General features: G+C 44.4%; 2 protein-coding genes across 2 annotated transcripts in view; one reads left to right on the forward strand and one right to left on the reverse strand.

Moving 5' to 3' along the window:
* The window catches only part of LOC149440573 (E3 ubiquitin-protein ligase TRIM21-like), a 33,165-nt gene extending 17,336 nt beyond the window's left edge, over positions 1-15,829 (forward strand). Inside the window, exon 3 of the mRNA XM_089658433.1 lies at positions 15,596-15,829. Within this exon, the coding sequence (XP_089514559.1) occupies positions 15,596-15,829 (234 nt within the window). The remainder of the gene's footprint in view (positions 1-15,595) is intronic.
* A 7,185-nt stretch (positions 15,830-23,014) lies between these two features.
* On the reverse strand, positions 23,015-24,908 carry LOC149440574 (E3 ubiquitin/ISG15 ligase TRIM25-like). The gene is made up of 2 exons (XM_089658434.1): positions 24,015-24,908; positions 23,015-23,864 (listed from the first exon to the last, which is right to left on the reverse strand). Exons 1-2 carry the CDS (start codon positions 24,906-24,908, stop codon positions 23,175-23,177), a joined length of 1,584 nt encoding a protein of 527 aa, XP_089514560.1. The 3' UTR covers positions 23,015-23,174.
* Between the last annotated feature and the right edge of the window lie 705 nt (positions 24,909-25,613).

Raw genomic sequence — 25,613 nt, forward strand, 5'->3', positions numbered from 1 at the left:
CAAATTTTTGCAGACTTGACACCTGAGACATTAACGAGAAAAAGATCATTGAGACCACTAATAGAACAGATGAAAAAACAAAATATACAATATAGATGGAGTAGCTCGATGTGTCAAATCGGATGGAAGAATGGAGTTACTGCATACCTTAGATTTCCAGAGGAATTAACCACTTCCCGACCGGCCGTTGTATATAAACGGCCGGACGGTGGCACTGCAGGGTCGGGTGGCCATCTATAAACGGCCTCCCCGCACCCTGCTTGTGCGCGCTCCCTGGGAGCGCGCAGCACCGCGATCCGGTGCCCGCTGTGTCCTCCGGACACAGTGAAACACCGATCGTCGGACGGGACCTCTGTACGAGGTCCCGATCATGTGATCACTGATTGGCGAATCAGTGATCACATGCAAAGTAGTAAGCAAGATGTCACTTCTGACATCATTGCTTACTATGTGTGAAATCTGTGAATGATCACAGAGGTCACATGGTACAAGGCTATTCACAAAAGCCTTGTACCATGTGACAAGCTTTGACCAATCACAGCTCACTCTGTATTTCTCAATGAGTGCAGGAATGCACACAGAGAGAAAGAGAAATGATTGCTTTTACATCCTATATGGGTGTAAAAGCAATCAGTGTAAAAAAAAAAAAAAAATCTTTATCACCCCCCACAAGTAGTACAGTGTCACCATGGTGACACTGTACTGCTAGGGTGACAGTATGTAAAAAAATAAAATAAAAATAAAAAATATAAAAAATAAAATAAAAATGTAAAAAAAAATGTTTAAAAATTATAATTTTTGCTTATAAACTAATTTGGATTTTTTTTTTTTACTAAAAAAATAACGGAATAAATTTTGGCTAAGATTTATGATGAAATATTATTTTTGCAAAATTTTATAAAAAAAACACTTTTTTAAAAAATTTTTGGACATTTCATTTACATAGCAAAAAAAAATACAAATCCCAGTGGTGAATAAATACCACCAAAATAAAGCTTTATCTATCTAAAAAAAATGGTAAAAAATTCATTTGGGTACAGTGTTGCATGACCGCGCAATTGTCATTCAAAGTGTGATAGCGCTAAAAGCTGAAAATTGCCCTGGTCAGGAAGGGGGTAAAAGTGTCCGGTCTGGAAGTGGTTAAGAGACTTTTTTGATAAACTTAATATTCAAAGAATAGAGATTCCAGGTTGGGAGGAAGAAGAGGGAGGGATATATGCTGAGGGAAAAGAGGAGTGGCAGCAAGTTAGAAGAAGGAATAGAGAATGAATAGTTAGGGGAACATCGGGGGAAATGGAGGGTAGGTGAACCGTACAAGGTTAGAGTTCTACCTCAGGGTCAAGATCCAAATGTGCATTAGGCTCACAAAAGGATTAGATGGAAAAAAAATAGGCCCAATGGGGGAGGGGGGAGACGGAGGGGGAGTGGGGACGGGAGGGGAGATGGGGGAGGGGGGGGTGGATGGTAGGGAGGGGGGAGGAGAGAGGGGCGGGGTGTAGTGGGAGAGGGGGAGGAGGATGGTATAGGGGGAAGTTTTTAAAAACACTCTGCAGAGGGAGGAGATGTATGCAAGAAATATGGAAGATATACAATTTATAACATATAATGTAAAGGGGTTGAATAGTCCCGGGAAGAGATTTAAACTATTTAAAGAATTACAACATAGAGAAGCTTTGGTAGTTTTTTTTACAGGAGACACATCTTGAGATTAAGTCAAATATAAAATTAAACACCAGAAATTATCCAACATGGTTCTATGCGGATTCCCCAATTAAGAGAGCTAAGGGGGTGGCAACTGGGTTTGCTAAAAACGCAAGGTGGGAGATGGAGGAGAGAGAAACGGATCCTGAGGGGAGATTCTTGTTTTTGAGAGGTAGATTGCAGGAAATGGAATGTACAATAGTGAATATATATCTACTGCCCAAATAAAAAACCAGAGGTATACCTGAAAGGGATATTAAGAAAACTGATGGATTTCAAAAAGGGAAGATTGAATAATGCATGGAAAGGAAAGAGACTATACCTTCTTCTCTAATGCACATGAGATATACTCGAGATTAGATTATATAATGGTAGACCATCAACTTATTGAGAGGGTGGTTAAAGTAGAAATAGAGACAATGACACTCTCAGACCATGCCCCAGTTATAATGAAAGTAAGATGGGGGAGGAAGTTAACAAGGGGGATAGGATGGAGGTTAAATGAGGCTGTTCTACAAGACCAAGAGATTGATCAGAAGATCAGAAAGGAGATGGAAATAGGGGATGTGTCAGTGGCCACAGTTTGGGAGTCCCATAAGGCATATATTAGAGGTATACTGATTGCGTTAGGGGTAAAAAAGAAAAGGGAAAGAAGTAAGAAATTAACGGGGCTATTAAAAGAAATATATGACCTGGAACAGATCCATAAAAATAGAACAACAAGCGAGATAAGACAGAAGGTAATAAAAGAGAAGAAAGAATTGGAGTTATTAATGGAGGAAGAGGGGGGAGAGTACTTAATAAAGTAGCAGGAGAGAGATATAGATGGGGAGATCGACCAGGAAAATATTTAATGAAAGCCCTAAGGAAAAAGAAAAATAGAAATTATATAGAATAAATAAGAAATTCCAAGGGAGAAATGGCTCACTCCACTAAAGAGATCGTAAAGGTGTTCAAGGAATATTATAGTAAGTTGTATAATATTAATTCCCAGGATGTTGAGAATGAAGGTGAAAATGAGAGTAGAGAAAAAAGAAGAATATACTTAAAAAATGCAGGACTACCAAAGGTAGATGAAGACTTATTGAAATCCCTGGAAGTAGAAATCACGCAGGAGGAAATAAAAATAGCATTAAAAAATACTAAGGTGGGGAAAAGTCCAGGCCCAGATGGATATACCGTGAGGTATTATAAAAAATATAGTGAACTGCTAATACCTAAATTGAAAGATTATATGAATGCCCTGGGTGGAGAAATGGAGGTTAGACAGGAATCCCTACAAGCCCATGTAACACTTATACATAAGGAAGGGAAGGACGCTACTCAATGCTCCAATTATAGACCAATTGCACTGCTAAATATAGATACGAAGTTATACGCAAAGGTCCTAGCAAATAGAATTAAAGATTTAATGCCAGATTGGATCCATGGAGACCAGGTGGGCTTTGTGTCGGGAAGAGAGGGTAGAGATAATGGAATCAGAACTATGCTATTGATCCAGAAAGCTAGGAAGGGGAAAACCCCGGTAGTGGTGCTCTCGAGTGATGCTGAAAAGGCTTTATGATGGATACCTTAGAGATCATGGGAGTAGGTAGTAGGATGAGGGAGTGGATAGGAAAGTTATATAGAGCGCCCTCTGCGGTAATCTTGGTAAATGGTGAAAAATCTGACCCCATAGAGATGTCAAATGGGACAAGACAGGGATGTCCATTGTCCCCATTGCTATATGTGTTATCATTGGAACCTTTGTTGGAAACAATCAGGAAGAACGTAGACATAAAGGGAATACAGATAGGGGAAACTGAACATAAAGTGGCATCCTTTGCGGACGACTTGTTGTTTTATGTGGGAAATCCTAGGATAACACTCCCGAACTTAATAAAAAGCTTAAAGGAGTATGGGAAATTATCAAACTTAAAAATCAACCCAACAAAAACTGAGATCTTAAATGTAAATCTTCCGAATAGTGAGAAAGAAAAGATACAAAAAGAATTCCCTTTTATATGGAGAGATAAAGAGATAAAATATTTGGGGTTAAACTAACTGCTTCATATACAAAATTGTATAAATTAAATTATATTGCTCTTCTAAATGAGATCAAAGAGGAATTGAAGAAATTGGGAGGAGGAAACCCATCTTGGTTAGGACGTATAAATCTGCTAAAAATGATAATCGTACCCAAAGTCCTGTATAAATATAAGATGATCCCAATTAGACTCCCAGAGGCCTTTTTTAAAGAAATTAAAAAGATAACAAAATTTATATGGAAAAATAAAAAACCTAGAATATCATATGACCTGATGACTAGAAGTAAAGAGAGAGGGGGATTGGGAGTGTCAGACCTTAAGAGATATTATAATGCTGTAGTTCTAACAAGAATTTATGATTGGACACACAATGTAGAGGGGAAAAGATGGGTCAAGATAGAGGAAGATTTGAGTGGTGTGGATTTGAGTAGAAGCATATGGGCACCTTCACAATATAGAGGTTTAAAAGACACCACGAGTGTATATACACTGAATGTTTTAAAAGTTTGGGATAATTTACATAAATATATGAAATGGGATTTTAATTCACAATTAATGTCACTAAGGAATATGGAATATTTTCCACCAGGTATAGAGGGAAATGTAGGAAAATGGATTAAAAAGGAAGATATTCAATTGAGAGATATTATGGATGGACATAAATTGAAAACACTGAAGGATTTAAAGAAAGGTGGAGGGGAACTTTTTATTAAGATTGATGAGTGGAAATATCACCAATTAAAACACTTTGTAGAAGGGCTTCCAAAACCTATGAGAGGAAAAAAGGAGTGGAATTTGTTTGAGAGGTTGTTGGAATCACGGGGAGATGGGAAACGGGGTACGGCAAAAATCTATAAGATTCTCACTGAGTTAGTCATGGAAGTAAAACCAATCTATATAGATAAATGGGAAAAAGACCTGGGGATAGAGATAGATGAAGATAAACAGAGGAAAATATATAGACTTATACATGAAAATGTCAGTATGAGAGAGGTGGAGGTAAATTATAAATGTTTGGCAAGATGGCACATTACACCGAGTGTTGAACATAAAATAGATGTAGAAAAAACACAGGAGTGTTGGCGGGAATGTGGAGGGATTGGTACGTGGTTTCATATGTGGTGGGAGTGTCCAAAGATCCAAAGGTACTGGGAGACAATAGTCAACTTAATAAGGAAAATCTCAGGGATAAAGATAGGACTAGATCCAGAAGCGTGCCTGTTACATAGTACGGATTTACCAGTGAATAAATATAAAGACTTGGGTATATGGTACTATGTAAATGCAGCAAAGGGTTTGATACCTAAATTCTGGCATAGTCCAGAGGTGCCGAGAGAAAAGGATTGGGTAGAGAGAGTAAATCAGATTAGTAGGATGGAGAAATTGTATTATATCCAAGAAGACAAGATGGAGATTTACAATAGGAGATGGAGACAATGGGAAGATTTTATACAACAAACGAGTATATGTGAAGCAATGGGAAGTGATAAGTGAAATTTCTTTTTGACACTTTAGGAAAGAATGTAAGAGAGGAAAGCAGAGTGGGAGGGTGGCGGGATGTGGTATGGGAATAGGGGTAGAGGGACGGGAAATAAAAAGGGGGAAATAGAAGGGATAAGAATTGTATATGATATATGAGATTGTTGGGGAAATGTTTTGTCACGTCCTTTTTTCCTTCTTCCCTTTTTATATGTATTTATAAATATGAAAAATTAATAAATATTTGAATTAAAAAAAAAAAAAAAGGATGTGTGTAGGCGGGGCAGCGTGACGAACGTGAGGGGAGGGGAGCTAGGCTCCTCTCACAGTCCGCCCTGAAGACCGGAACGGCGCGGGAACATGGCGAAAGGAACGCGCGGAGCAAAGGTAAGTAAATTGACACAGGGGGGACTTAATATGGGGGATGAATTAATATGGGGAATGAATTACTATGGGGGGGATGAATTACTATATGGGGGATGAATTACTATATGGGGGATGAATTACTATATGGGGGATTAATTACTATGCTTACTATGGGGGAATATTACTATACTTACTATGGATGACACATACACATCATTCATCTACTTTTGGTCCGGCCCCCGGGTCCAATATATGAACCCATTGCGGCCCTCAAGTCAAAAAGTTTGCTCACCCCTGATCTAAATGCTAGCCTGGCCAAATTGCTGCGTTACAACTGCTGCCTTTCCATCTGCTGGACTCTGCCCCCTTCCGTGAATTTGCAGAATGTGCTGTACCACAGGGACAGGTTCTGAAAAGACAATTTTTTTCAATAAGGCCATTCCAGCTCTGTACCATCATGTGGAAGGCAATGTTTTGGCCTCATTGGATAGGGCAGTCAGCAGCAAGGTCCACAATACTGATGACACGTGGTCCAGCAGGCATGGTCAGGGACATTACATATCCTTCACGGCACACTGGGTAACTCTACTAGCTGCTGGGAAGGATGCAGGACAGGGTTCAGTGATGGAGCTTGTTCCACCACCACACCTCATCTCATTGCTCAGCCAGAACAAGGTCACTTGGTGGAAGATCCCGAGTCTCCCCGAGTCGCTCTTCCTTACTCCCACATAACATACTAAACCTTTCACACCTCAACACATTCTGGTTTAACCCTCTACAAGGTAGGAGGAGCTGAGGGAACACACCAATGACCACCAGGACTGGAGCCTGACTGCCGCCATGTTCACAATTCCACAATTAGTGAAGTGACTAGGTCAGGAACCGATACTTGCTGGTCAGGGACAGTGTGTCTAGCACAGGGAAAGGTTCCAGTGGGGGAGGGACAGACTAGGGACCACTCACCTGTATCACCAGCCAGGAGCCCTTCCACATCCAAGTTCCTTGTTGTCATACCACCTTCCATCCACCTCCTCTGTCAGAGGCTGTCGGCATTATAAGTTGTTTTGGGAATCCTCTGCAATGTGTTAGTGCTGCTGGGCCAGTTCAGCCGTGTTACATTGTCTCTGTTCCCACCTTGTCAGAACGTTTCTACCAATACACGTTACTGCAATCTCTGGTCTCCATGTGTATTCTCTCCTCTCTGGGTGCCAATCACCTGGCCCCGCCCACAGATGTGTACAGCAGGTGGGTGCGGAATGACGTCAGTGGCTTACTAAAGACAAATAGACTGGGCACTCTGCAAGTGCAGTTCCCTCATTTTCCCCAGAGCTTAGGGAATGTGGTGAAGCTTCACTTTGTAAAAAGCATCCAATCAGGTGCAAGGAAAATATTCCCAGCATTCAGTGGTAATTTCATCGACAAAAACATTTTCACCCATAATTTTCCTCAGCGGCATTTTTCCAATGATGAAAACAAAATGAAAATGACCCGACATATTTATCAATGGAGGAAAACTGAGGAAATCAATTTAATTTTCACCAATGAATGAAAAGGTAATGAAATTGTGAGGGAGGGACATTTACCTATGGGGACTTCCGGGGTCCTTGGAGCTCCACCTGTAAATCCCGTGAGTGCTTCCCCTCCCAGCAAGCAAGGTATTGACCATAGTGTGCTTAGTGGTGTGGTGTACCTAATACTGTGTGCATTCAGGACCTCCTCAGACCACCCAGAGAACTGTATGCATTCAGGACCTCCTCAGACCAACCAGAGCACTGTGTGCATTCAGGATCTCCTCAGACCACCCAGAGAACTGTATGCATCAGGACCTCCTCAGACCAACCAGAGAACTGTATGCATTCAGGACCTCCTCAGACCAACCAGAGCACTGTGTGCATTCAGGATCTCCTCAGACCACCCAGAGAACTGTATGCATTCAGGACCTCCTCAGACCAACCAGAGAACTGTTTGCAATCAGGACCGCCTCAGACCACCCAGAGAACTGTGTGCATTACAGGCCTCCTCAGACCACTCAGAGAACTGTGTGCATTACAGGCCTCCTCAGACCAACCAGAGAACTGTTTGCATTCAGGACCTCCTCAGACCACCTAGAGCACTGTGTAGCATTACAGGCCTCCTCAGACCACCAATCCAAAGCACTGTGTACATTACAGGCCTCCTCAGACCACCCAGTGCACTGTGTAGCATTACATGCGTCCTCAGACCACCAGTCCAAAGCACTGTGTGCATTACAGGCCTCCTCAGACCAACCAGAGAACTGTGTAGCATTACATGCGTCCTCAGACCACCTAGAGCACTGTGTGTATTACAGACCTCCTCAGACCACCCAGAGAACTGTGTGCATTACAGGCCTCCTCAGACCACCCAGAGAACTGTGCATTACAGGGCTCCTCAGAGTGCTGTGTAGCATTATAGACCTCCCCAGACCACCCAGAGCACTGTGGACATTACAGGTCTCCTCAGACCACCCTGAGAACTGTGGGCATTACAGGCCACCTCAGACCACCGTCCAGATCACTGTGTGTATTACAGGCCTCCTCAGACCACCCAGAGCACTGTGTGCATTAAAGGCCTCCTCTGACCACCCAGAGCTCCGGGTGGTCATCTGGGGAGGTCTGTAAAGGACACAGCGCTCCGGATGGAGATCTTGCATGGTGCACCAGACTTAGGGAGACTGACAGTTGTTTTGTGTTTCTTCCGTTTGTGAATGATTGCACCAACTGTTGTCACCTTCTCACCAAGCTGCTTGGCCATAGTTTGGTAGCCCAGTCCAGCCTTGTGTAGGTCTACCATCTTGTCCCTGACATCCTTGGACAGCTCTTTGGTCTTTACCATGGTTGATAGTTTGGAATCTGATGGTTTGATTGCTCCTGTGGCCAGGTGTCTTTTATACAGATAACACAATGAGATTAGCAGCACTCCCTTTAAGAGACTGCTTCTAATCTCAGTTTGTTACCTGTATGAAAGACACCTGGTAGCCAGAAATCCTGCTGAATGATAGGGGATCCAATCCTTCTTTCCCTCATGAACATGCAGATCAGTCATCATTTGTTAGACGCATTTCTGCTGAATTTGTTGTTATATTCTGTCTCTCAGTGTTACATCGAACATTCCATTGTTAGACCGATCATTTCTGTGTGAGGGGTGAACATTCCATTGTTAGACCGATCATTTCTGTGTGAGGGGGGAACATTCCATTGTTAGACCGATCATTTCTGTGTGAGGGGCGAACATTCAGCATCAGAGGGGAGCAAATACGCATTTCCTTCACTATATACTGGATGCTGACAGATCGTATTTTGTAAATCGCTGAGAAATTGAGGTTTTGTTATTTTACGTTGCTCTGTGTACATTGTATGAGCGACATTGTGGATTATTCTTCCATAGTGTGTAGGAAATACTCGTCACCAGAACATTCGTTTGTATTCAAATAGATCCAAAGAGTTCTGTATAGAAATCAAGGATTTGGTCATGAATCAGATTGGTGAGATTTGTTTATTCGGTAAGAAATCCCATTGGTAGAAGAATTCAGGAAGATGACATTGTGTGGTGTATTGTATTCAGGTGTCCATATTATTATTATTCATTCAGTTATTCTGCCGCAACGGCTGGAGGTGCCGCGCCATAATTATATACGGGAACCAGACTCCGCCCAATTTTATACATGAATGAGAAATATTTACAAAAATCAGACTCTGCCCAAAAATTATAATAACCGTTTACCAAAATTGGAATTTGGAATAGAATACACCTGAATGCTGATTCATTACTTTTTGAATTAGATTTGAATTTTCTGAATTTGAAATGAAACAAAACAAAATTCCAAAACCGGAAAATGGAGGGAAATGAAATGATTTCCATAAGGAAGTGAAGGAAAAGAAATGTGTTGGTGGTGCACATGTCTAGCCAGGACGGGAAGTGAAAGGAAACCATTCTGACAGAGTCCTGGATAGCAGGAAAAACTGACAGGGGCTCTAATCCTTCCACACGCCATCCAAAACTGAAAACACACATTGTGGCTATAGATACACTGGGAAGGTTCCGGCTCCAGGGCTATCATCTCCATCCTGGCTACACTACTTAGGGTGTCACTGACCCAGAACAAGCATGCAGCCAGTGAAGGCGGAACACTCGGACCTCCTGCATGCTTGTTCCTGGTCAGTGACACACTAGGGAGTGAAGTGAGGTTTAGGATGAAGATGACAGCCCCGGAACCTGCAGCTTTCTCCACAAATCATTCCTGTTTCCTGCCCTTCCTCCTGTGATGTCTCTGGGTGGATCTTTCACTTCTGGCTCCTCCCACATATCTTTATACAACCTTCCCATACACATACCCCGGCATGGAGGGGCTGAGTGAAGGTGGTGGTGATGGTGTGGAGGTGTCGGATCGGGTCACACAGATCATAGAAGGAGATCCGCCCGGCCTCATAATCCAGATCTATCCTGACTCTGGTACTGGAGACACCGTCGGGTAATCGGGTCCAATTACTGTCATATATCACAGAGTACTGATTACCCCCCAACCACCCCTCCAACCCCCAGGACTTATTATTACATCCAATCCATGACTGATCTCCTCTCCTGTCTATATTGGGGTAACACATCCCGACTCTCCAGTACTCTGACCCCCCAACATCCATGTCCCAGTAATGTCTCCTGGAGGAGAAGCTCTGATTGCTCATCACCTGAGGACAGAGGAACCTCGCTGGTGTTTCTGGCCGATTCTGATCTGATGATGAGGATGCAGTTTTCCCATCATGTGATATATGTAGATCATTACCAGCTGTCCTCACATCCAGTAATATGTCTGTAACCCCCGACACCCCCCATGTTTGCTGTACAGCCCCAATATTTGGTCCTCCAGTGGGGGAGGGTTGGGGGTCTGGCCTGGATGGTGGACCATTGATGGGACCTTTGCCCTTTGTAGTAGAATGTGGAGAGACATGTGTGCCTGTACATTTCTGTACATTGACCCCCGACATGATATCAGATAAACTCGTGTGTAATGTGTGTGAGATCCCCCCCACATCCCCATCCCCTCCATCATGGAGACGGTTCTCATGTCTCTCTCTGTCCTCATCTCCACCCTCAGTATCACACAAGTCACCTGTGTCTAATTCCTGTAGGACAGTCAGTGAATCCGTCATGTTACACAGCTCCTCAATGTCCCTCATCTTCCTGGACAGCTCCTCCTTCTTTATTTCCAGATCCCGAATATAATCCAACATGGGATGGGAGACCCGCTCTGCCCACCCGGAGATGTCCCTCAGGACTCTCTTCTCCAGGTCTTCCAGACATCTCCTGAGGTCTCTGAACAAGGCAGTGACTCTCTTGGTTTCATCATCTGCTTTCCCTTGTACTTTCCTCCTGCGTTCCTGCAGACTCTGGACTCCTTTCTCCATCTCCTCTCTCTCGGTCATCAGTTTCTGCAGAACATTACTCAGTTTCTTCTTCTTCATCTCAGAGGCCTCCTCCAGAGTCTCCACCTGGTGTCCCCGGTGATCTCCAATGAACCCGCAGGACACACAGATACAGGTGGAGTCCTCGGTGCAGTAATACTCCAAGATCTTCTTATGGATGGAGCATTTCCTGTCCTTCAGGGAAGTGGTGGGGTCACATAGGACGTGTTCTGGTGACTTGCTGTGGACTCTCAGGTGGTTGTCACACAGAGAAGCTTCACAATGCAGACAGGATTTCACAGCCGGTACAGGAGTGTGAATACAGTGAGTACAGAAGACCCCGGACTCCTGCTGCTCTGGATGGGTAGACTGGAAGTTCTCCACTATGTTACGTAGCTTCAGATTCTTCTGAAGGACGGGACGTTTCTTGAAGCTTTGATTACATTCAGGACAGGAATAACCTCCAGACCCCCTCTGTGTATCCAACACACGGCCAATACAGTCCCGGCAGAAGTTGTGTCCACATCTCAGGGTTACAGGATCTGTATAAAAGTCCAGACAGACGGAACATTCCAGCTCCTTCCTCAGATCAGAAGACGCCATCGCTGAGAGCAGGAGAGAGAAACAAAAGTGAAAGTCTGACACTCCGTAACCAGTGTGACCCGTTCTGTACACTCCTACAGAGGGGAGGTGTACATTCCTACACAGGGAGAGGCTGGGACTGAGACACATAGCTAGAAGGCTCCATGTACACTGGGGAAGGGGGGGGGGTGATAATATTGGTAACATTAGCTTTGTAAAGTCACTTTAAATACCAGAGTTTTTTAGGGTTTTTGCATTAGCATTTAGTGGTGTTTTGTTGTGTTTTTTCACATTTTTTTGTTACCAAAAAAATTTTTTTTTAGTAAAAAAAAAAAAAGTACAAAAATGCCAGTTTACAGCGGTTTACTGTGTTTTGCTGCGTTTTTCAGCATTAGAGCGTGTTTAGAGCTACAAAATTCCTCTAGAAGCCCACTAGTTCTGGGTTTTATTTCCAGCCAGAAAATGCTGATTCCAGTCTGTGTGTATGGACACCGAGGAGAACATGCTGGGGGGTTTACTGGATGGAGAAAAAATCATCAAAAGCCAAAAACAGCCGCTGTAACAACGTCCCGTGTGCATGAGGACTTAGAATTCTTGTACAGAAGGACACAGACATGTAATAAGTAGTGATGGGTTGAACACCCCCTGTTCAATAAATATGATATATATAGTGAACGCTCTTATAGCAGCAGCTGAAACACCAAAAAGGTAACCACAGTAAACCTTCAAATGAATAAAATGTAAATATAGGTGCAGCGCCGATAAATAAATATGTCCAATAGTAGATAAAAGAGTTCAATAATAAATAAATAAATCAGTTCACATAGTATATCAAATGGATGATCCATTCAGCAGCAGATTAGAATAGGCTTGTGACAGGAACCAATAGTAAAAGTGCGCACTCACCGGAAGCGCATGGGTAATGCGCACATAGTTTATAACCACCCGGATCTCTCTAGATAGGAGGGATATATAGGTGAGCTTCTATCTATGGAATGGTCATCAAGTCTTGGGATATTGTTGAGATCTGCTGGGTCCAGAGGTCCCCTTAGGGATGGTTGGGTGCTCAGCCTGGGTACAGGGCTCCCTTCCTCTGGTAGTTGAAAATCAATGGGGGGTAGCCTGCAAGTTTAATAGCTCCAAGTGGGAGCCAAGAAACAGGTACCCATAGTGTAGTATTTAAAGAACTTTCATTCCAATAAATGTTATTAGTAAAATCAGTGACAGGGTTGCATTAGCACAGAATCTCCAGTGTAATATGCAGAGTATGCAGCACTGACCCTATTAAAGATGGCCGCTGGGCTTCCTCGTGGTTCCGACGGCAGTGAAGTCACGCTCTGTCAGCTCCTCCTTAGGCCTTTCGTGCATAGCACATCATCAGAGGGGAGGCTAACCCCCTGTTCGGTTGGCGGTCAAACATTCGAACTTGAGGAAAGTTCAACTGCAAACTTTGAACTCAATGCAAGTCTATGGGACTGGAAGTTGTACATTGAAAATTGACCATTCCGAAGGCTTTTATGCCAGTTATTGGCCCCAGAAGTGGTATGGGGACTCGGGGATGGCCCTGAGGGACAGGAATCAGTGAAAAAAAATTCCAAAAGTACCGTTTTTAAAGGGACAGTCATTTTTTTTTTTATTGCTTAAAGTAAAAAAAAACTAATTAAAAATGTAATTATCATTCCTGGGGGGGGGGGTCCCCATAAACTCCCTGCAAAGTTGCACATCTGTACAATGTATAGAGCCTGATGCAGCACGACTGACATTTTTATTAAAAAAAAAAGTGTGGGGTCCCCCCTAATCCTTACCAGACCCTTTAGGTCCAGTGGGAAGGTTAGGAAGGACCCCATAGTGAAATGTTTTTTTAAAGTGTGTGGGGCTCCCCATAAAAGCCATACCAGGACCTTTAGGCCTTCTAAGGGGAACCCCACCCCCAACAAAATAAGTGAAAAAAGTGTGGGGTCCCTCCTAACCTCCTACCAGACCCTTTATCCGAGCGCAGGCCTGGCAGGACAGACGGGGGGATGAACTAGCGGCCCTCCCCTCCCTGGGCGTTACCAGGCCATGTGCTCTCGGCATGGGGACAAGGGCCTCTTCCCCACAATCCTGGCCTGATGAGGGTTTGCAGGCAGGGGGGTCATTACCATAAGGGTACCCAGTTATATAAAAGGGGGCGCCCTGATGCTGCCCCCCCTTGTAAATGAGTAAGGGGTACAAAATAAATAAAATTGGGCCTTGGGTGTTGGTGGTGCCTGAACATTGGACCCCTCACACTTACTCTTGCTGGGCGCAGGCAGGGGCCCTGCAGTTAAAAATTGGTAACAATTACAGAAAAATTGTAAAAAAAAAATTGAAATGACATGAACCTGTGAAACGGTTGCCGAAAAATTGGGCCTTGTGTGTTAGTGGGGCCCTAAACCAAACAATTGTTGGAAGCGACTATAATCAGTGGAAGTCTATACTGGAACTTCAGCAACGCATAGACTTCTGCCATCTCTGGGGAAATTGCTGCTCTCATCTCCACTCACAGACGGGGCGGGGTCACAGACTTCAAACAGTTCTTTATGCAGGCCATAGACAGGTTGAAAATTGGATGATTTTACGAGCAATAAATCGGTCATTCGTTAAGCTGACGTTACCACCACCGCTTACACAAATCGGCTGACTAAGTCATGAAGATAACCCCATATAACAGCCAAACTTCTGCTCCTTGCAGGTCATGGCTCATGAGCATATTTTTTTTTATTAAAATGATCGACCGATTTGGTCATCATTGCCATGAAAATTGTCCGTTTTCCACAAATTTTCCAACATGGCCGAAAATCCAAAAGTGCAAAAAACCCGAAAATCGGCCGACCAATTAACCCACTAACAGTGCAAAAATCCACCGAATATTCTTTCAGACAAAAAAAAAAATCAGCAGATTTTCGAACCGTCTATGGCCGGCATTAGTCCTCAGTGCCCAGGACTGTTAGGTTTAAGCACCCATCGGCAGGGTCTGCATCATATGGTGCAGGATTATCTAGGGGCAAGAGCATACTTGGAGACCTTTCCAACTGAACATCCACTGGGCTACTGGGTCTTGAGGATGGATCACTGGCCAGAACTTGCTCAATATGCCATCCAGCTACTGACCTGTCCTGCACCCAGCGTGCTTTCCGAACGGACATTCAGTGCTGCTGGAGGTTTTGTGACGGATAAAAGAGTGCGTCTGTCCACAGACTCCGCTGACCAGCTGACATTTATCAACATGAATCAGTCCTGGTCATCGGAGCAGCTGTGGGACCCGCCACTTGTTGTCTGGCTTCACCCCATGTTGGTTGGTGGGATTTAGCGCCTAGTGGTCGGTTTATTTTGTCCCCTTCCTCAGCCCAACTTATTTGACTTTCTAGTGTGACGGAGGAGATATCGGCAGATGGATGGGGGGAGGGGGGGAGAGAGAGGAGACACTGACAGCACAGCCTGCTATGGGGACAGAATAGAAGAGGCAGACAGATTCCTCCATCCCCGCTGGGACATACAGGGACTTCTATCTGCCTACACTTGGTCTAAAGACAAACCAACAGCTTCTGCCAGCAGGGAGGGAACAGGCTGCTTTCTACAGTGTGGGAAGGTTAGCAGACCAGCTCCAGAGAAGATGGTTTATCCCATCCATCCATCCGTCCATCCATCAATCCATCCGTCCATCTATCCATCCATCCATCCATCCATCCAGGCTGTATTCTGACCCCAGCAAGGCTTGAACTAAAAGATCCTCCATGGGACGGACAGAACGCACACATCCTGCATTCCTCTCTGCCAGCACAAGTCATGGTTCTTACAGAGACTCTGCCAGGGAAAGACAATGCAGGATGTCTGTGTGTTATGTCTATCCATCAGTCCATCCATCCATCCATCCATCTATCTGCTTGCTTTAACATTAACTTAAACATTGTTGGTGTCACAATACAGGAAGAATGTTGGCCGACGTTCTACTAACCCTCTGTATCCCACACTCTAGAAACACGTCATGGATCTTGTATGTAGTGCAGCCCTGATCTCTGCATTGTACTGACCGCCAGTATACAGAGCGACGGACCGCCAGTATACAGAGTGACCGACCGCAAGTATACAGAGCAACCGACCGCCAGTATACAGAGTGACCGATCGCCAGTATACAGAGAGACAGACCTCCAGTATACAGAGAGACAGACCTCCAGTATACAGAGAGACAGACCTCCAGTATACAGAGAGACAGACCGCCAGTATACAGAGTTATGATTTTGATACATCAATATCCATAAGTTACAGCGAATTATCACTCAATGTGACATGTAACAATCACCAGCAGTGTCTGGAGAAGCGAAGTGTCTTTCCTTTACAATAGACCATTTATACAAGAGACGCTCACAATTGCTGACCCCCCAGGTGCTCATAAGAACAAGGTGATGTTCACCAAACACTATGCTGACAATCTAAATGGCCGATTTATCCCTCAGGATTGAGAAGAAGAAACACAAAGAGTTCACACAGCCCTGAGCTGAAATCACCGGACCAGTGTTGGTCAAAAGTCCTAAATGTTCATTGTGAAGACACAGCATGTATGGACCTGGATGATGAGAGGAATAACACGGAAAGACAATACGGGACCTTGAGATGGTTCTCCCCAAATCACATCATAACCAAGTAAAGCTTCCAATACATTCTTACAATTGTTAAACCAGACGAGGAGAGGAACGTGTCGGGACTGGGAGAGGAACATGTCAGGAACTTCAACACTTATTATCAACAGAGTAAAATCTGCTGGGATAACAACTGCGTGTTTGCCATAGTCAGTCCCATAGACACTGGCCAATGAGCCCCACAGACACTGGCCAATGAGCCCCATAGACAACGGCCAATGAGTCCCAGAGACAACGGTTAATGAGCCCCACAGACACTGGCCAATGAGCCCCACAGACACTGGCCAATGAGCCCCACAGACACTGGCCAATGAGCCCCACAGACAATGGCCAATGAGCCCCACAGACAATGGCCAATGAGCCCTACAGACAATGGCCAATGAGCCCTACAGACAACGGCCAATGAGCCCCACAGACAATGGCCAATGAGCCCCACAGACACTGGCCAATGAGCCCCACAGACAGTGGCCAATGAGCCCCACAGACACTGGCCCTCTGAAGGATGAATAGATCCAGCCACACTTCCAATCCTCAGGTGTTTACACAGACTGTAAATTCTGCAATTCATGGGAAGAAAACTCCTTCACTAAGCCATATACTCCGCTGTTGGAGGGTTAAGCAGACTTCTCCATATCTACATATTCTGGTCACATGATACAATCACATTCATTTCTCAGCTGCAAAACCACATGAAGTATGAAGCAAATATCAGCCAGTCACCAATGACGTGCTATGGATGGAGATTATGGGGAGACCGTTTGAGAAATACGAACACAAATGATTTACTAACAATACATAGCTACATATCAGAGTTCACAAAGATATGAGATATGTGAGATGATGGCCTGATATAATGCATGTGCGTCATCTGATGAAGTACCATGACAAATGACCGCAACATTTTTCTCAGTATCAACCATTTTCATAATACTTGATAACCACAGAAATATAATCCTCATCTAATAAGGACGGCCCACAATACTTACACCAACTCAACCAAATGGACGTCACCAAGAGGGATATAAATGAGAGCCACTTTGACATTTCATCATGACCCGTATTTCATGAATGCAGCACTACTTCACATCTCACATAAACAGGAAATCCAAATTTCATTCCTGGAACATGACTGCCTCTAGTGGACAGGTAAAGAACATCTAGAATAGACAGCATACTCGGATCGTCCAATCGACATGTACTACGGGTGGACCCAACAGACAATGGATCCCCACAGTATTTATACAGGAGGAGAGAAAAGAAAAAGGAAAAAAAAACCTTAACTTTTTGTTTGAGAAAACAGAACTTTTTGGTTGATAAAAAAACTTTTTCTGGAGAGAATCCCTTTGATGAGACAAACACACTTTTGGCTTGAAAAGAAAAACAATCTTTAATTTGGAAAAACCTTTTTCCTGCGAAGAAACACGTTTGCTGGCTTACTAAACGGAGGAGAACTTCTGCTGGTCGGAGAGACTGCTGCTGGACGAGGAACATCTTTACCTGCCGAGTGTTCCAGCCATAAATCTCAGAGAACGGCGTACCTGGGAGTGGGGAGATATGGTGGCCGAGGATCATCATTTGTATTCATACCAAAGTCATTGTTAGAGCTTTGTAGCCATCTTTATGGTGCTGTAGTGTTGATATAAATGCATCATTATCTCCTGATTGTGTAGATCTGGTTGTACCATTGAGATTGGACGGTGTATAGGAAGATTGGCTGGTAAATGCATATGGTACGGGCCAATATCATGATGCTGCACACGTCGTTCTCAACAGGAACTCACAACAAACAGCCGCGTCCTCATGCGTTTACCTGGCGAGGATTCTGCGACTTCTATGTACATCCCTGAGAGTGACATCGCTGAGGGGAGAGATCCAGGAGTAGAGGAATCCTATACATGGAGGATCTGTGTTAGTGATACAAAAGTGTTTGGACCCCCTGTGGGTGGAAGGAGGTGAGCGGCCAATCCGGCCTCTGATGGATCCCCTTCTGTGATCACTCACCTTCACCATCCACGGGCACCACTGCCATTTGTGTATGTTGAATATACAGTGGGGTGGGGCCACATTTGGACTCTCACTATGTTTTCCCTCTAATTTGCAGTCCTGCGTTTTGCAGAATATAGGATCACGATTGTTTGTAGTATTGATTGGGTTTGGTTTGCATATACATTGATTGTGGATAAAAACACTTTATATCTTTTTGGGATTTGGATATTTTATTGTTACAGGTTTATGCACTTTTCATGCGTTTCCTTGAGGTTTAATCTTGGACGGATCACCATCTAGTCCGATTTGGGGGAAGTTTACATATTTGTTTGTTTGATTTGTTTTCCACCATCACTTTGGATCCTCATTTTGGATGTCTGCACAATTATACCGTACCATTAGTATTGCTTCCACCTGACATTTCCATCTTCTGAGGGGTTCAACATTCACTGTGTACACTTGGGATCCATTGAGGATCGGGTCGCCGATTATAGATCCCCGGAGGATCGGGTCGCCGATTATAGATCCCCGGAGGATCGGGTCGCCGATTATAGATCCCCGGAGGATCGGGTCATCGATTATAGATCCCTGGAGGATCGGATCGCCGATTATAGATCCCCGGAGGATCGGATCGCCGATTATAGATCCCCGGAGGATCGGGTCGCCGATTATAGATCCCCGGAGGATCGGGTCGCCGATTAAAGATCCCCAGAGGATCGGGTCGCCGATTATAGATCCCCGGAGGATCGGGTCATCGATTATAGATCCCCGGAGGATCGGGTCGCCGATTATAGATCCCCGGAGGATCGGGTCGCCGATTATAGATCCCCGGAGGATCGGGTCGCCGATTATAGATCCCCGGAGGACCGGGTCGCCGATTATAGATCCCCGGAGGACCGGATCGCCGATTATAGATCCCCGGAGGACCGGGTCGCCGATTATAGATCCCCGGAGGACCGGGTCGCCGATTATAGATCCCCGGAGGACCGGGTCGCCGATTATAAATCCCCGGAGGACCGGGTCGCCGATTACACTGTTCAACAAATTTTTATTTTTTGCCAGTTTTGGAAACAAAAGGATCCATTTCTTAATGAATTTCACATTCTGAGTTCAAATATAACAATGAAATTTGTCAATTGGCTCTAGTTTTTCTGTAAACGGAAAGTTTTCTACTATAGGCGTAATGACTACATAATGCACAATAATTATATAGATAGATGTCTTTCCACAAATATAAAGCAAGTGATATTGACTACATAACAAAGCCTAAATGGCATAATATATTGCATAGGATTACCAAGAAAAATTATAGCCATAAGCTAAGTTGAATCATTTTAATACTTAGGATTCTCACTAGTTTTGTCTTCAGTTTGTGTCGGTTTTGCTTCTCTTGGCTTTTCTCTTGTATTCGAGGAAAGGGCTATCTCTTACAACTGTCCAGCAATAGTCAGCAAGCATTGATGGGCTCCATTTACCTTGATATCATCTTTCCATAGCTGCAATGTCTTGATGGAAGCGCTCTCCGTGTTCATCACTCACTGCTCCACAGTTTTGTGGGAAAAAATCCAGATGCGAATGTAGAAAATGAATTTTTAGAGACATGTTGCAACCCAGATTTCTGTAAGTCTGGATGAGTTTTTATACCACTTTCTTGTAGTCTGGTGTTTTATTGTTTCCAAGAAAATTTGATGTCACTGATACAAATGCTGTCCAGGCAGCCTTTTCCTTTCCACGCAACAGAGAAAGAAACTCATCATCATGAATAAGTTTACGAATCTGTGGCCCAACAAAGACTCCTTCATTTATTTTTGCAGCACTAAGTGCTGGAAATTTGCTAATCAGGTACTTGAAACCTGCTTTATTCTTGTCCATTGCCTTAACAAAGTTTTTCATTAATCCCAACTTGATGTGTAATGGAGGTAATAAGATCTTATTGCTGTCTACAAGTGCTGGATAGTTAACATTTTTTTCTCCAGGCTGCAATGACTGGCGTAATGGCCAGTCTCTTTTGGCATAGTGCATTTCTCTCGCACGACTGTCCCACTCACAGAGGAAGCAGCAGTACTTAGTATATCCACCTTGAAGTCCAAGTAGGATAGCAATCACCTTCAGGTCACCACAAATCGACCATTGATGTTCATCATAGTTGATGCATCTTAAAAGCTCTTTCAAGTTTTCATACGTTTCTTTCATTGAAACTGCGTAAGCAACTGGAACTGACGGCAGCTGATTGCCATTATGGAGCAAAACAGCTTTAAGACTCGCCTTTGAAGCATCAATGAACAGCCTCCACTCATCGGGATCATAGCATATGCCGATGGCTGAGATTAAACCATGAACATTGTTACATACAGCAATATCACCTTCCTGGACGAAGAATGGGATCAGATCTTTCTGACGATGACGGTAGAAAGACGTACGAACATCACTTGCTAGGAGATTCCACTGTTGTAGTCTTGACCCCAAAAGCTCTGCCTTGTTCTTCGGAAGATCCAGGTCTCTGATAAGATCGCTCAATTCCACTTGTGTAATGAGGTGTGGTTCAGTGGGTGTGGATGGAAGAAAGTCTGGGTCATGTGAGGTTGACAGTTGATGACTACACGCTTCAGGTTCTTCCTCACTTGACTCAACCACGAAGGATTCTGGTGCTTTAGGAATTGGTAGCCCCTCTCCATGAGGAACTGGACGTATTGCCGATGCAATATTTGGATAGTGCACAGATAACTTTTTCTTCTTATTTAGCCCTTTTTTTGGAGGCACCATACAAAAGTAACAATTACTAACAGGATCTGTTGGCTCTCTCCAAATCATTGGCACAGCGAAAGGCATAGATGCCTTTTTTCCATTCAACCATTGCTCCAGTGCCGTCCCACAAGAATTGCAGCATATATGTGGTGCCCAGCTCTTGTCCTGGTCTCCTATCTTGCAGCCAAAATACAAGTTGTAGGCTTTCTTAATCATTCCTGTTATCCTCCTTTTTTGTGAGATAAAAGTTATTTCACCGCAGATATAGCAGAAATTATCTGCTTTATTCACACAAGTTCGAGGCATTACTGAGTAGCCTATATAAGCAGAAAACGAAATGTAAAGACGAACTACAATCAGCTACAGATACTGCAGCTTTTATGCAGTGAAGTGATGCAATTAAAGGCTAATATTGCATCATCTCAGTATACATGACATTTTCTATTGGTCACCAGTATCAATTGCGCAATATGCAGCTGAAGTTGCATCATAATTTTGAATGGCTTACGTCATTAGATAGGTGAATATATCATGAAAACTAGAGCCAATCAACATTTTTTAGGGTCATTTTCGTTTTCAGCACCCCAAAATTATGTAAGATTAGCTAATTTTATGCCCAAAACTTTTTACCTGTTGAACAGTGTTATAAATCCCTGGAGGATCAGGTCACCGATTATAGATCCCCGGAGGGTCGGGTCACCGATTCTAGATCCCCGGAGGTCACGGTTTGTGTGTTTGTTGCACATGGTGTCACCTTTATACATGGTGTCATTTCTATGTATATATTTATATAGTATCCGTATCAATCTCATTATCAGAGTAGCGCTGCATCACTTCCTGGTTATAGGAAATATTTGTGACAATGAATAGAGATGAGAAGAATGAGCCGCCATTGGAATATAGAGGAAGGATCAGCATGCTGGGTGCACATCGATCATTACAAAGATCCATCTCAGAATGGAGGGAGGCGGAGTCTTAGCTTGGAATAAAGAGGAGGGGCGGGGTTCTGTGTGGAGCATTCCAGTGGCTGTACGCCCTCCATACACCCAGTGATGGGCGTGGCCTCAGGTGAGACACCGAGAGGAAACCAATCCTGTGACATACATTGTCTCCAAGGACTAAGCAGGTGCAGTTCCTTGCATTCCAAATCAAAATTCAGAATAGAAAAAAATAGAGTAAAACAGAATAGAATATGAAATAAAGGGATAAAAAAAGAATATAGAATAGAAAAGCATAGAACTGTAAATTAAATATTAGAATACAATAAAATAGCATAGAATATGGATATCTTCGGAAATTCAGATTTTGAAAAGAATAGAATGGAGTTGAATAAAATAAAAAGAATAGAATAGATAATAGAATAGAATAGAAAACAAAATAGAATATAGCCATCTTCCAAAATCCAAATTTAGAAAAGAATAGGAAATAAAAGAATAGAATAAATAGAATAGAATAATAATAGAATATAACTGTGCACTGAAATTCAAATTTCGTTTAGAATAAATTTGATCATCAATTTATTACTTTATATTTCTGAATTTAGTTGAATAGAATAGAATACATCTGAATGCTGGTTCAATACTTTTTGAATTAGATTTGAATTTTCTGAATTTGAAACAAAACAAAACAAATTCCAAAACCGGAAAATGGAGGGAAATGAAATGATCTCCATAAGGAAGTGCAGGAAAAGAAATGTGTTGGTGGTGCACATGTCTAGCCAGGACGGTCCTGCTATGCAGGGCTCCAATACAGAGAGACTTCCCCTCACTTCCTGTCGGGGAAATTGTTGTCAGCAGGACAGGAAGTGAAAGGAAACCATTCTGACAAAGTCCTGGATAGCAGGAAAAACTGACAGGGGCTCTAATCCTTCCACACTCCATCCAAAACTGAAAACACACATTGTGGCTACAGATACACTGGTAAGGTGTCGGCTCCAGGGCTATCATCTCCATCCAGGCTACACTACTTAGGGTGTCACTGATCCACAACAAGCATGCAGCCAGTGAAGGCAGAACACTCGGACCTCCTGCATGCTTGTTCCTGGTCAGTGACACACTAGGAAGTGAAGTGAGGTTTAGGATGAAGATGACGGCCCCGGAACCTGCAGCTTTCTCCACAAATCACTCCTGTTTCCTGCCCTTCCTCCTATTGGCTGAGTATTGCACCAATCACCAATCAGATCATCCCCCTTGTGATGTCTCTGGGCAGATCTCTCACTTCTGGCTCCTCCCACATATCTTTATACAACCTTCCCATACCCATACCACGGCATGGAGGGGCCGAGTGAAGGTGGTGGTGAAGGTGTGGAGGTGTCGGATCGGGTCACAGAGATCATAGAAGGAGATCCGCCCGGCCTCATAATCCAGATCTATCCTGACTCTGGTACTGGAGACACCGCCGGGGAATGGGGTCCAATTACTGTCATGTATCACTGAGTACTGATTACCCCCAAACCACCCCACCCTCTCCAACCCCCAGGACTTCTTATTACATCCAATCACTGACTGATCTCCTCTCCTGTCTATATTGGGGTAACGCATCCCGACTCTCCAGTACTCTGACCCCCCGACATCCACTTCCCAGTAATGTCTCCTGGAGGAGAAGCTCTGACTGCTCATCACCTGAGGACAATCCCGGAACCTCTCTGGTCTTTCTGGCCGATTCTGATGTGATGATGACCAGGATGCAGTTTTCCCGTCATCTGATATATGTAGATGATTACCAGCTGTCCTCACATCCAGTAATATGTCTGTAACCCTCAACACCCCCCATGTTTGCTGTACAGCCCCAATATTTGGTCCTCCAGTGGGGGAGGGTTGGGGGTCTGGCCTGGATGGTGGAGCATTGATGGGACCTTTGCCCTTTGTAGTAGAATGTGGAGCAACATGTGTGCCTGTACATTTCTGTACATTGACCCCAGACATGATATCAGATAAACCCGTGTGTAATGTGTGTGAGATCCCCCCCACATCCCCATCCTCTCCATCATGGAGGAGGTTCTCATGTCTCTCTCTGTCCACGTTATCTCCATCCTCAGTATCGCACAAGTCACCTGTGTCTGATTCCTGTAGGACAGTCAGTGGATCCGTCTTGTTACACAGCTCCTCAATGTCCCTCATCTTCCTGGACAGCTCCTCCTTCTTTATTTCCAGATCCCGAATATAATCCAACATGGGACGGGAGACCCGCTCTGCCCACCCGGAGATGTCCCTCAGGACTCTCTTCTCCAGGTCTTCCAGACGTCTCCTGAGGTCTCTGAACAGGGCAGTGACTCTCTTGGTTTCATCATCTGCTTTTCCTTGTACTTTCCTCCTGCGTTCCTGCAGACTCTGGACTCTTTTCTCCATCTCCTTTCTCTCTGTCATCAGTTTCTGCAGAACATTCCTCAGTTTCTTTTTCTTCATCTCAGAGGCCTCCTCCAGAGTCTCCACCTGGTGTCCCCGATGTTCTCCATCCAGGCTGCAGGACACACAGATACAGGTGGAGTCCTCAGTGCAGTAATACTCCAAGAACTTCTTATGGATGGAGCATTTCCTGTCCTTCAGGGAAGTGGTGGGATCACATAGGACGTGTTCTGGTGACTTGCTGTGGACTCTCAGGTGGTTGTCACACAGAGAAGCTTCACACATCAGACAGGATTTCACAGCCGGTACAGGAGTGTGAATACAGTAAGTACAGAAGACCCCGGACTCCTGCTGCTCTGGATGGGTAGACTTGAAGTTCTCCACTATGTTACGTAGCTTCAGATGCTTCTGAAGGACAGGACGTTTCCTGAAGCTTTGATTACATTCAGGACAGAAATAACTTCCAGACTCCTCCTGTGTATCCAACACACGGCCAATACAGTCCCGGCAGAAGTTGTGTCCACATCTCAGGGTTACAGGATCTGTATAAAATTCCAGACAGACGGAACATTCCAGCTCCTTCCTCAGATCAGAAGACGACATCGCTGAGAGCGGAAGAGAGAAACGAAAGTGAAAGTCTGACACTCCGTACCGAAACCTGTGTACAGGCCACTGACTCCACTTCCCCTGCGGCACTCACCCATGGAGGTCTCATCTGGACCCATTCGCCAAGACTGAGCGGTCGCAGAGGTGGTGGTGTCGGCTTGCTCCTATCTCCGCTGAGCACCTTCCTGGTCCTCCCTAACCCACCCTCTCTTTCCTTTACCTCCTTTGAGGCGCACTGCATCCGACTCTTCTCACCCACCCCCCTAAGGATCTCAGTGATCTACAGACCTCCTGGGTGCATACCCCTCTTCCTGGACAACTTCACCACCTGGCTTCCCTTCTTCCTCTCCTCTGAGCTACCAACCATCATCCTCGGGGACTTCAATATCCCCATCAACGACAACAACCCGGCTACTTCCCAATTCCTCCACCTAACCTCCTCCTTCGCGCTCACACAGCACATGCAATTTTCCACCCACATCGAAGGGAACACCCTGGACCTCGTCTTCTCCCACCTCTGTACCCTCAACCAGTTCTCTAACACCCACTTCCCTCTCTCCGACCACCACCTCATCACTTTCTCCATCTCCCCTTCCCCCAACCCCCCCCCCCCCAAAAACGCCAAACCATCACCAGCCGCAACCTGAACCCGGCCGCCGACCGCCTACCCGACAGCATCCTCTCACTGTCATGTCCTGACAT

Source organism: Staurois parvus, unplaced genomic scaffold, assembly GCF_062004578.1.
Source record: "Staurois parvus isolate SC_StPar_1 unplaced genomic scaffold, SC_StPar_1.0 ptg001068l, whole genome shotgun sequence".
Classification (NCBI taxonomy): domain Eukaryota; kingdom Metazoa; phylum Chordata; class Amphibia; order Anura; family Ranidae; genus Staurois; species Staurois parvus.

Excerpts from the sequence above, each read along its gene's own strand:
- LOC149440574 (XM_089658434.1), bottom strand. The coding sequence starts at position 24,908 with ATGTCGTCTTCTGATCTGAGGAAGGAGCTGGAATGTTCCGTCTGTCTG. Across the intron at positions 23,865-24,014 it reads TCCTACAGGAATCAGACACA|AAATGTACAGGCACACATGT; the intron begins GGTGACTTGTGC and ends GTCAATGTACAG.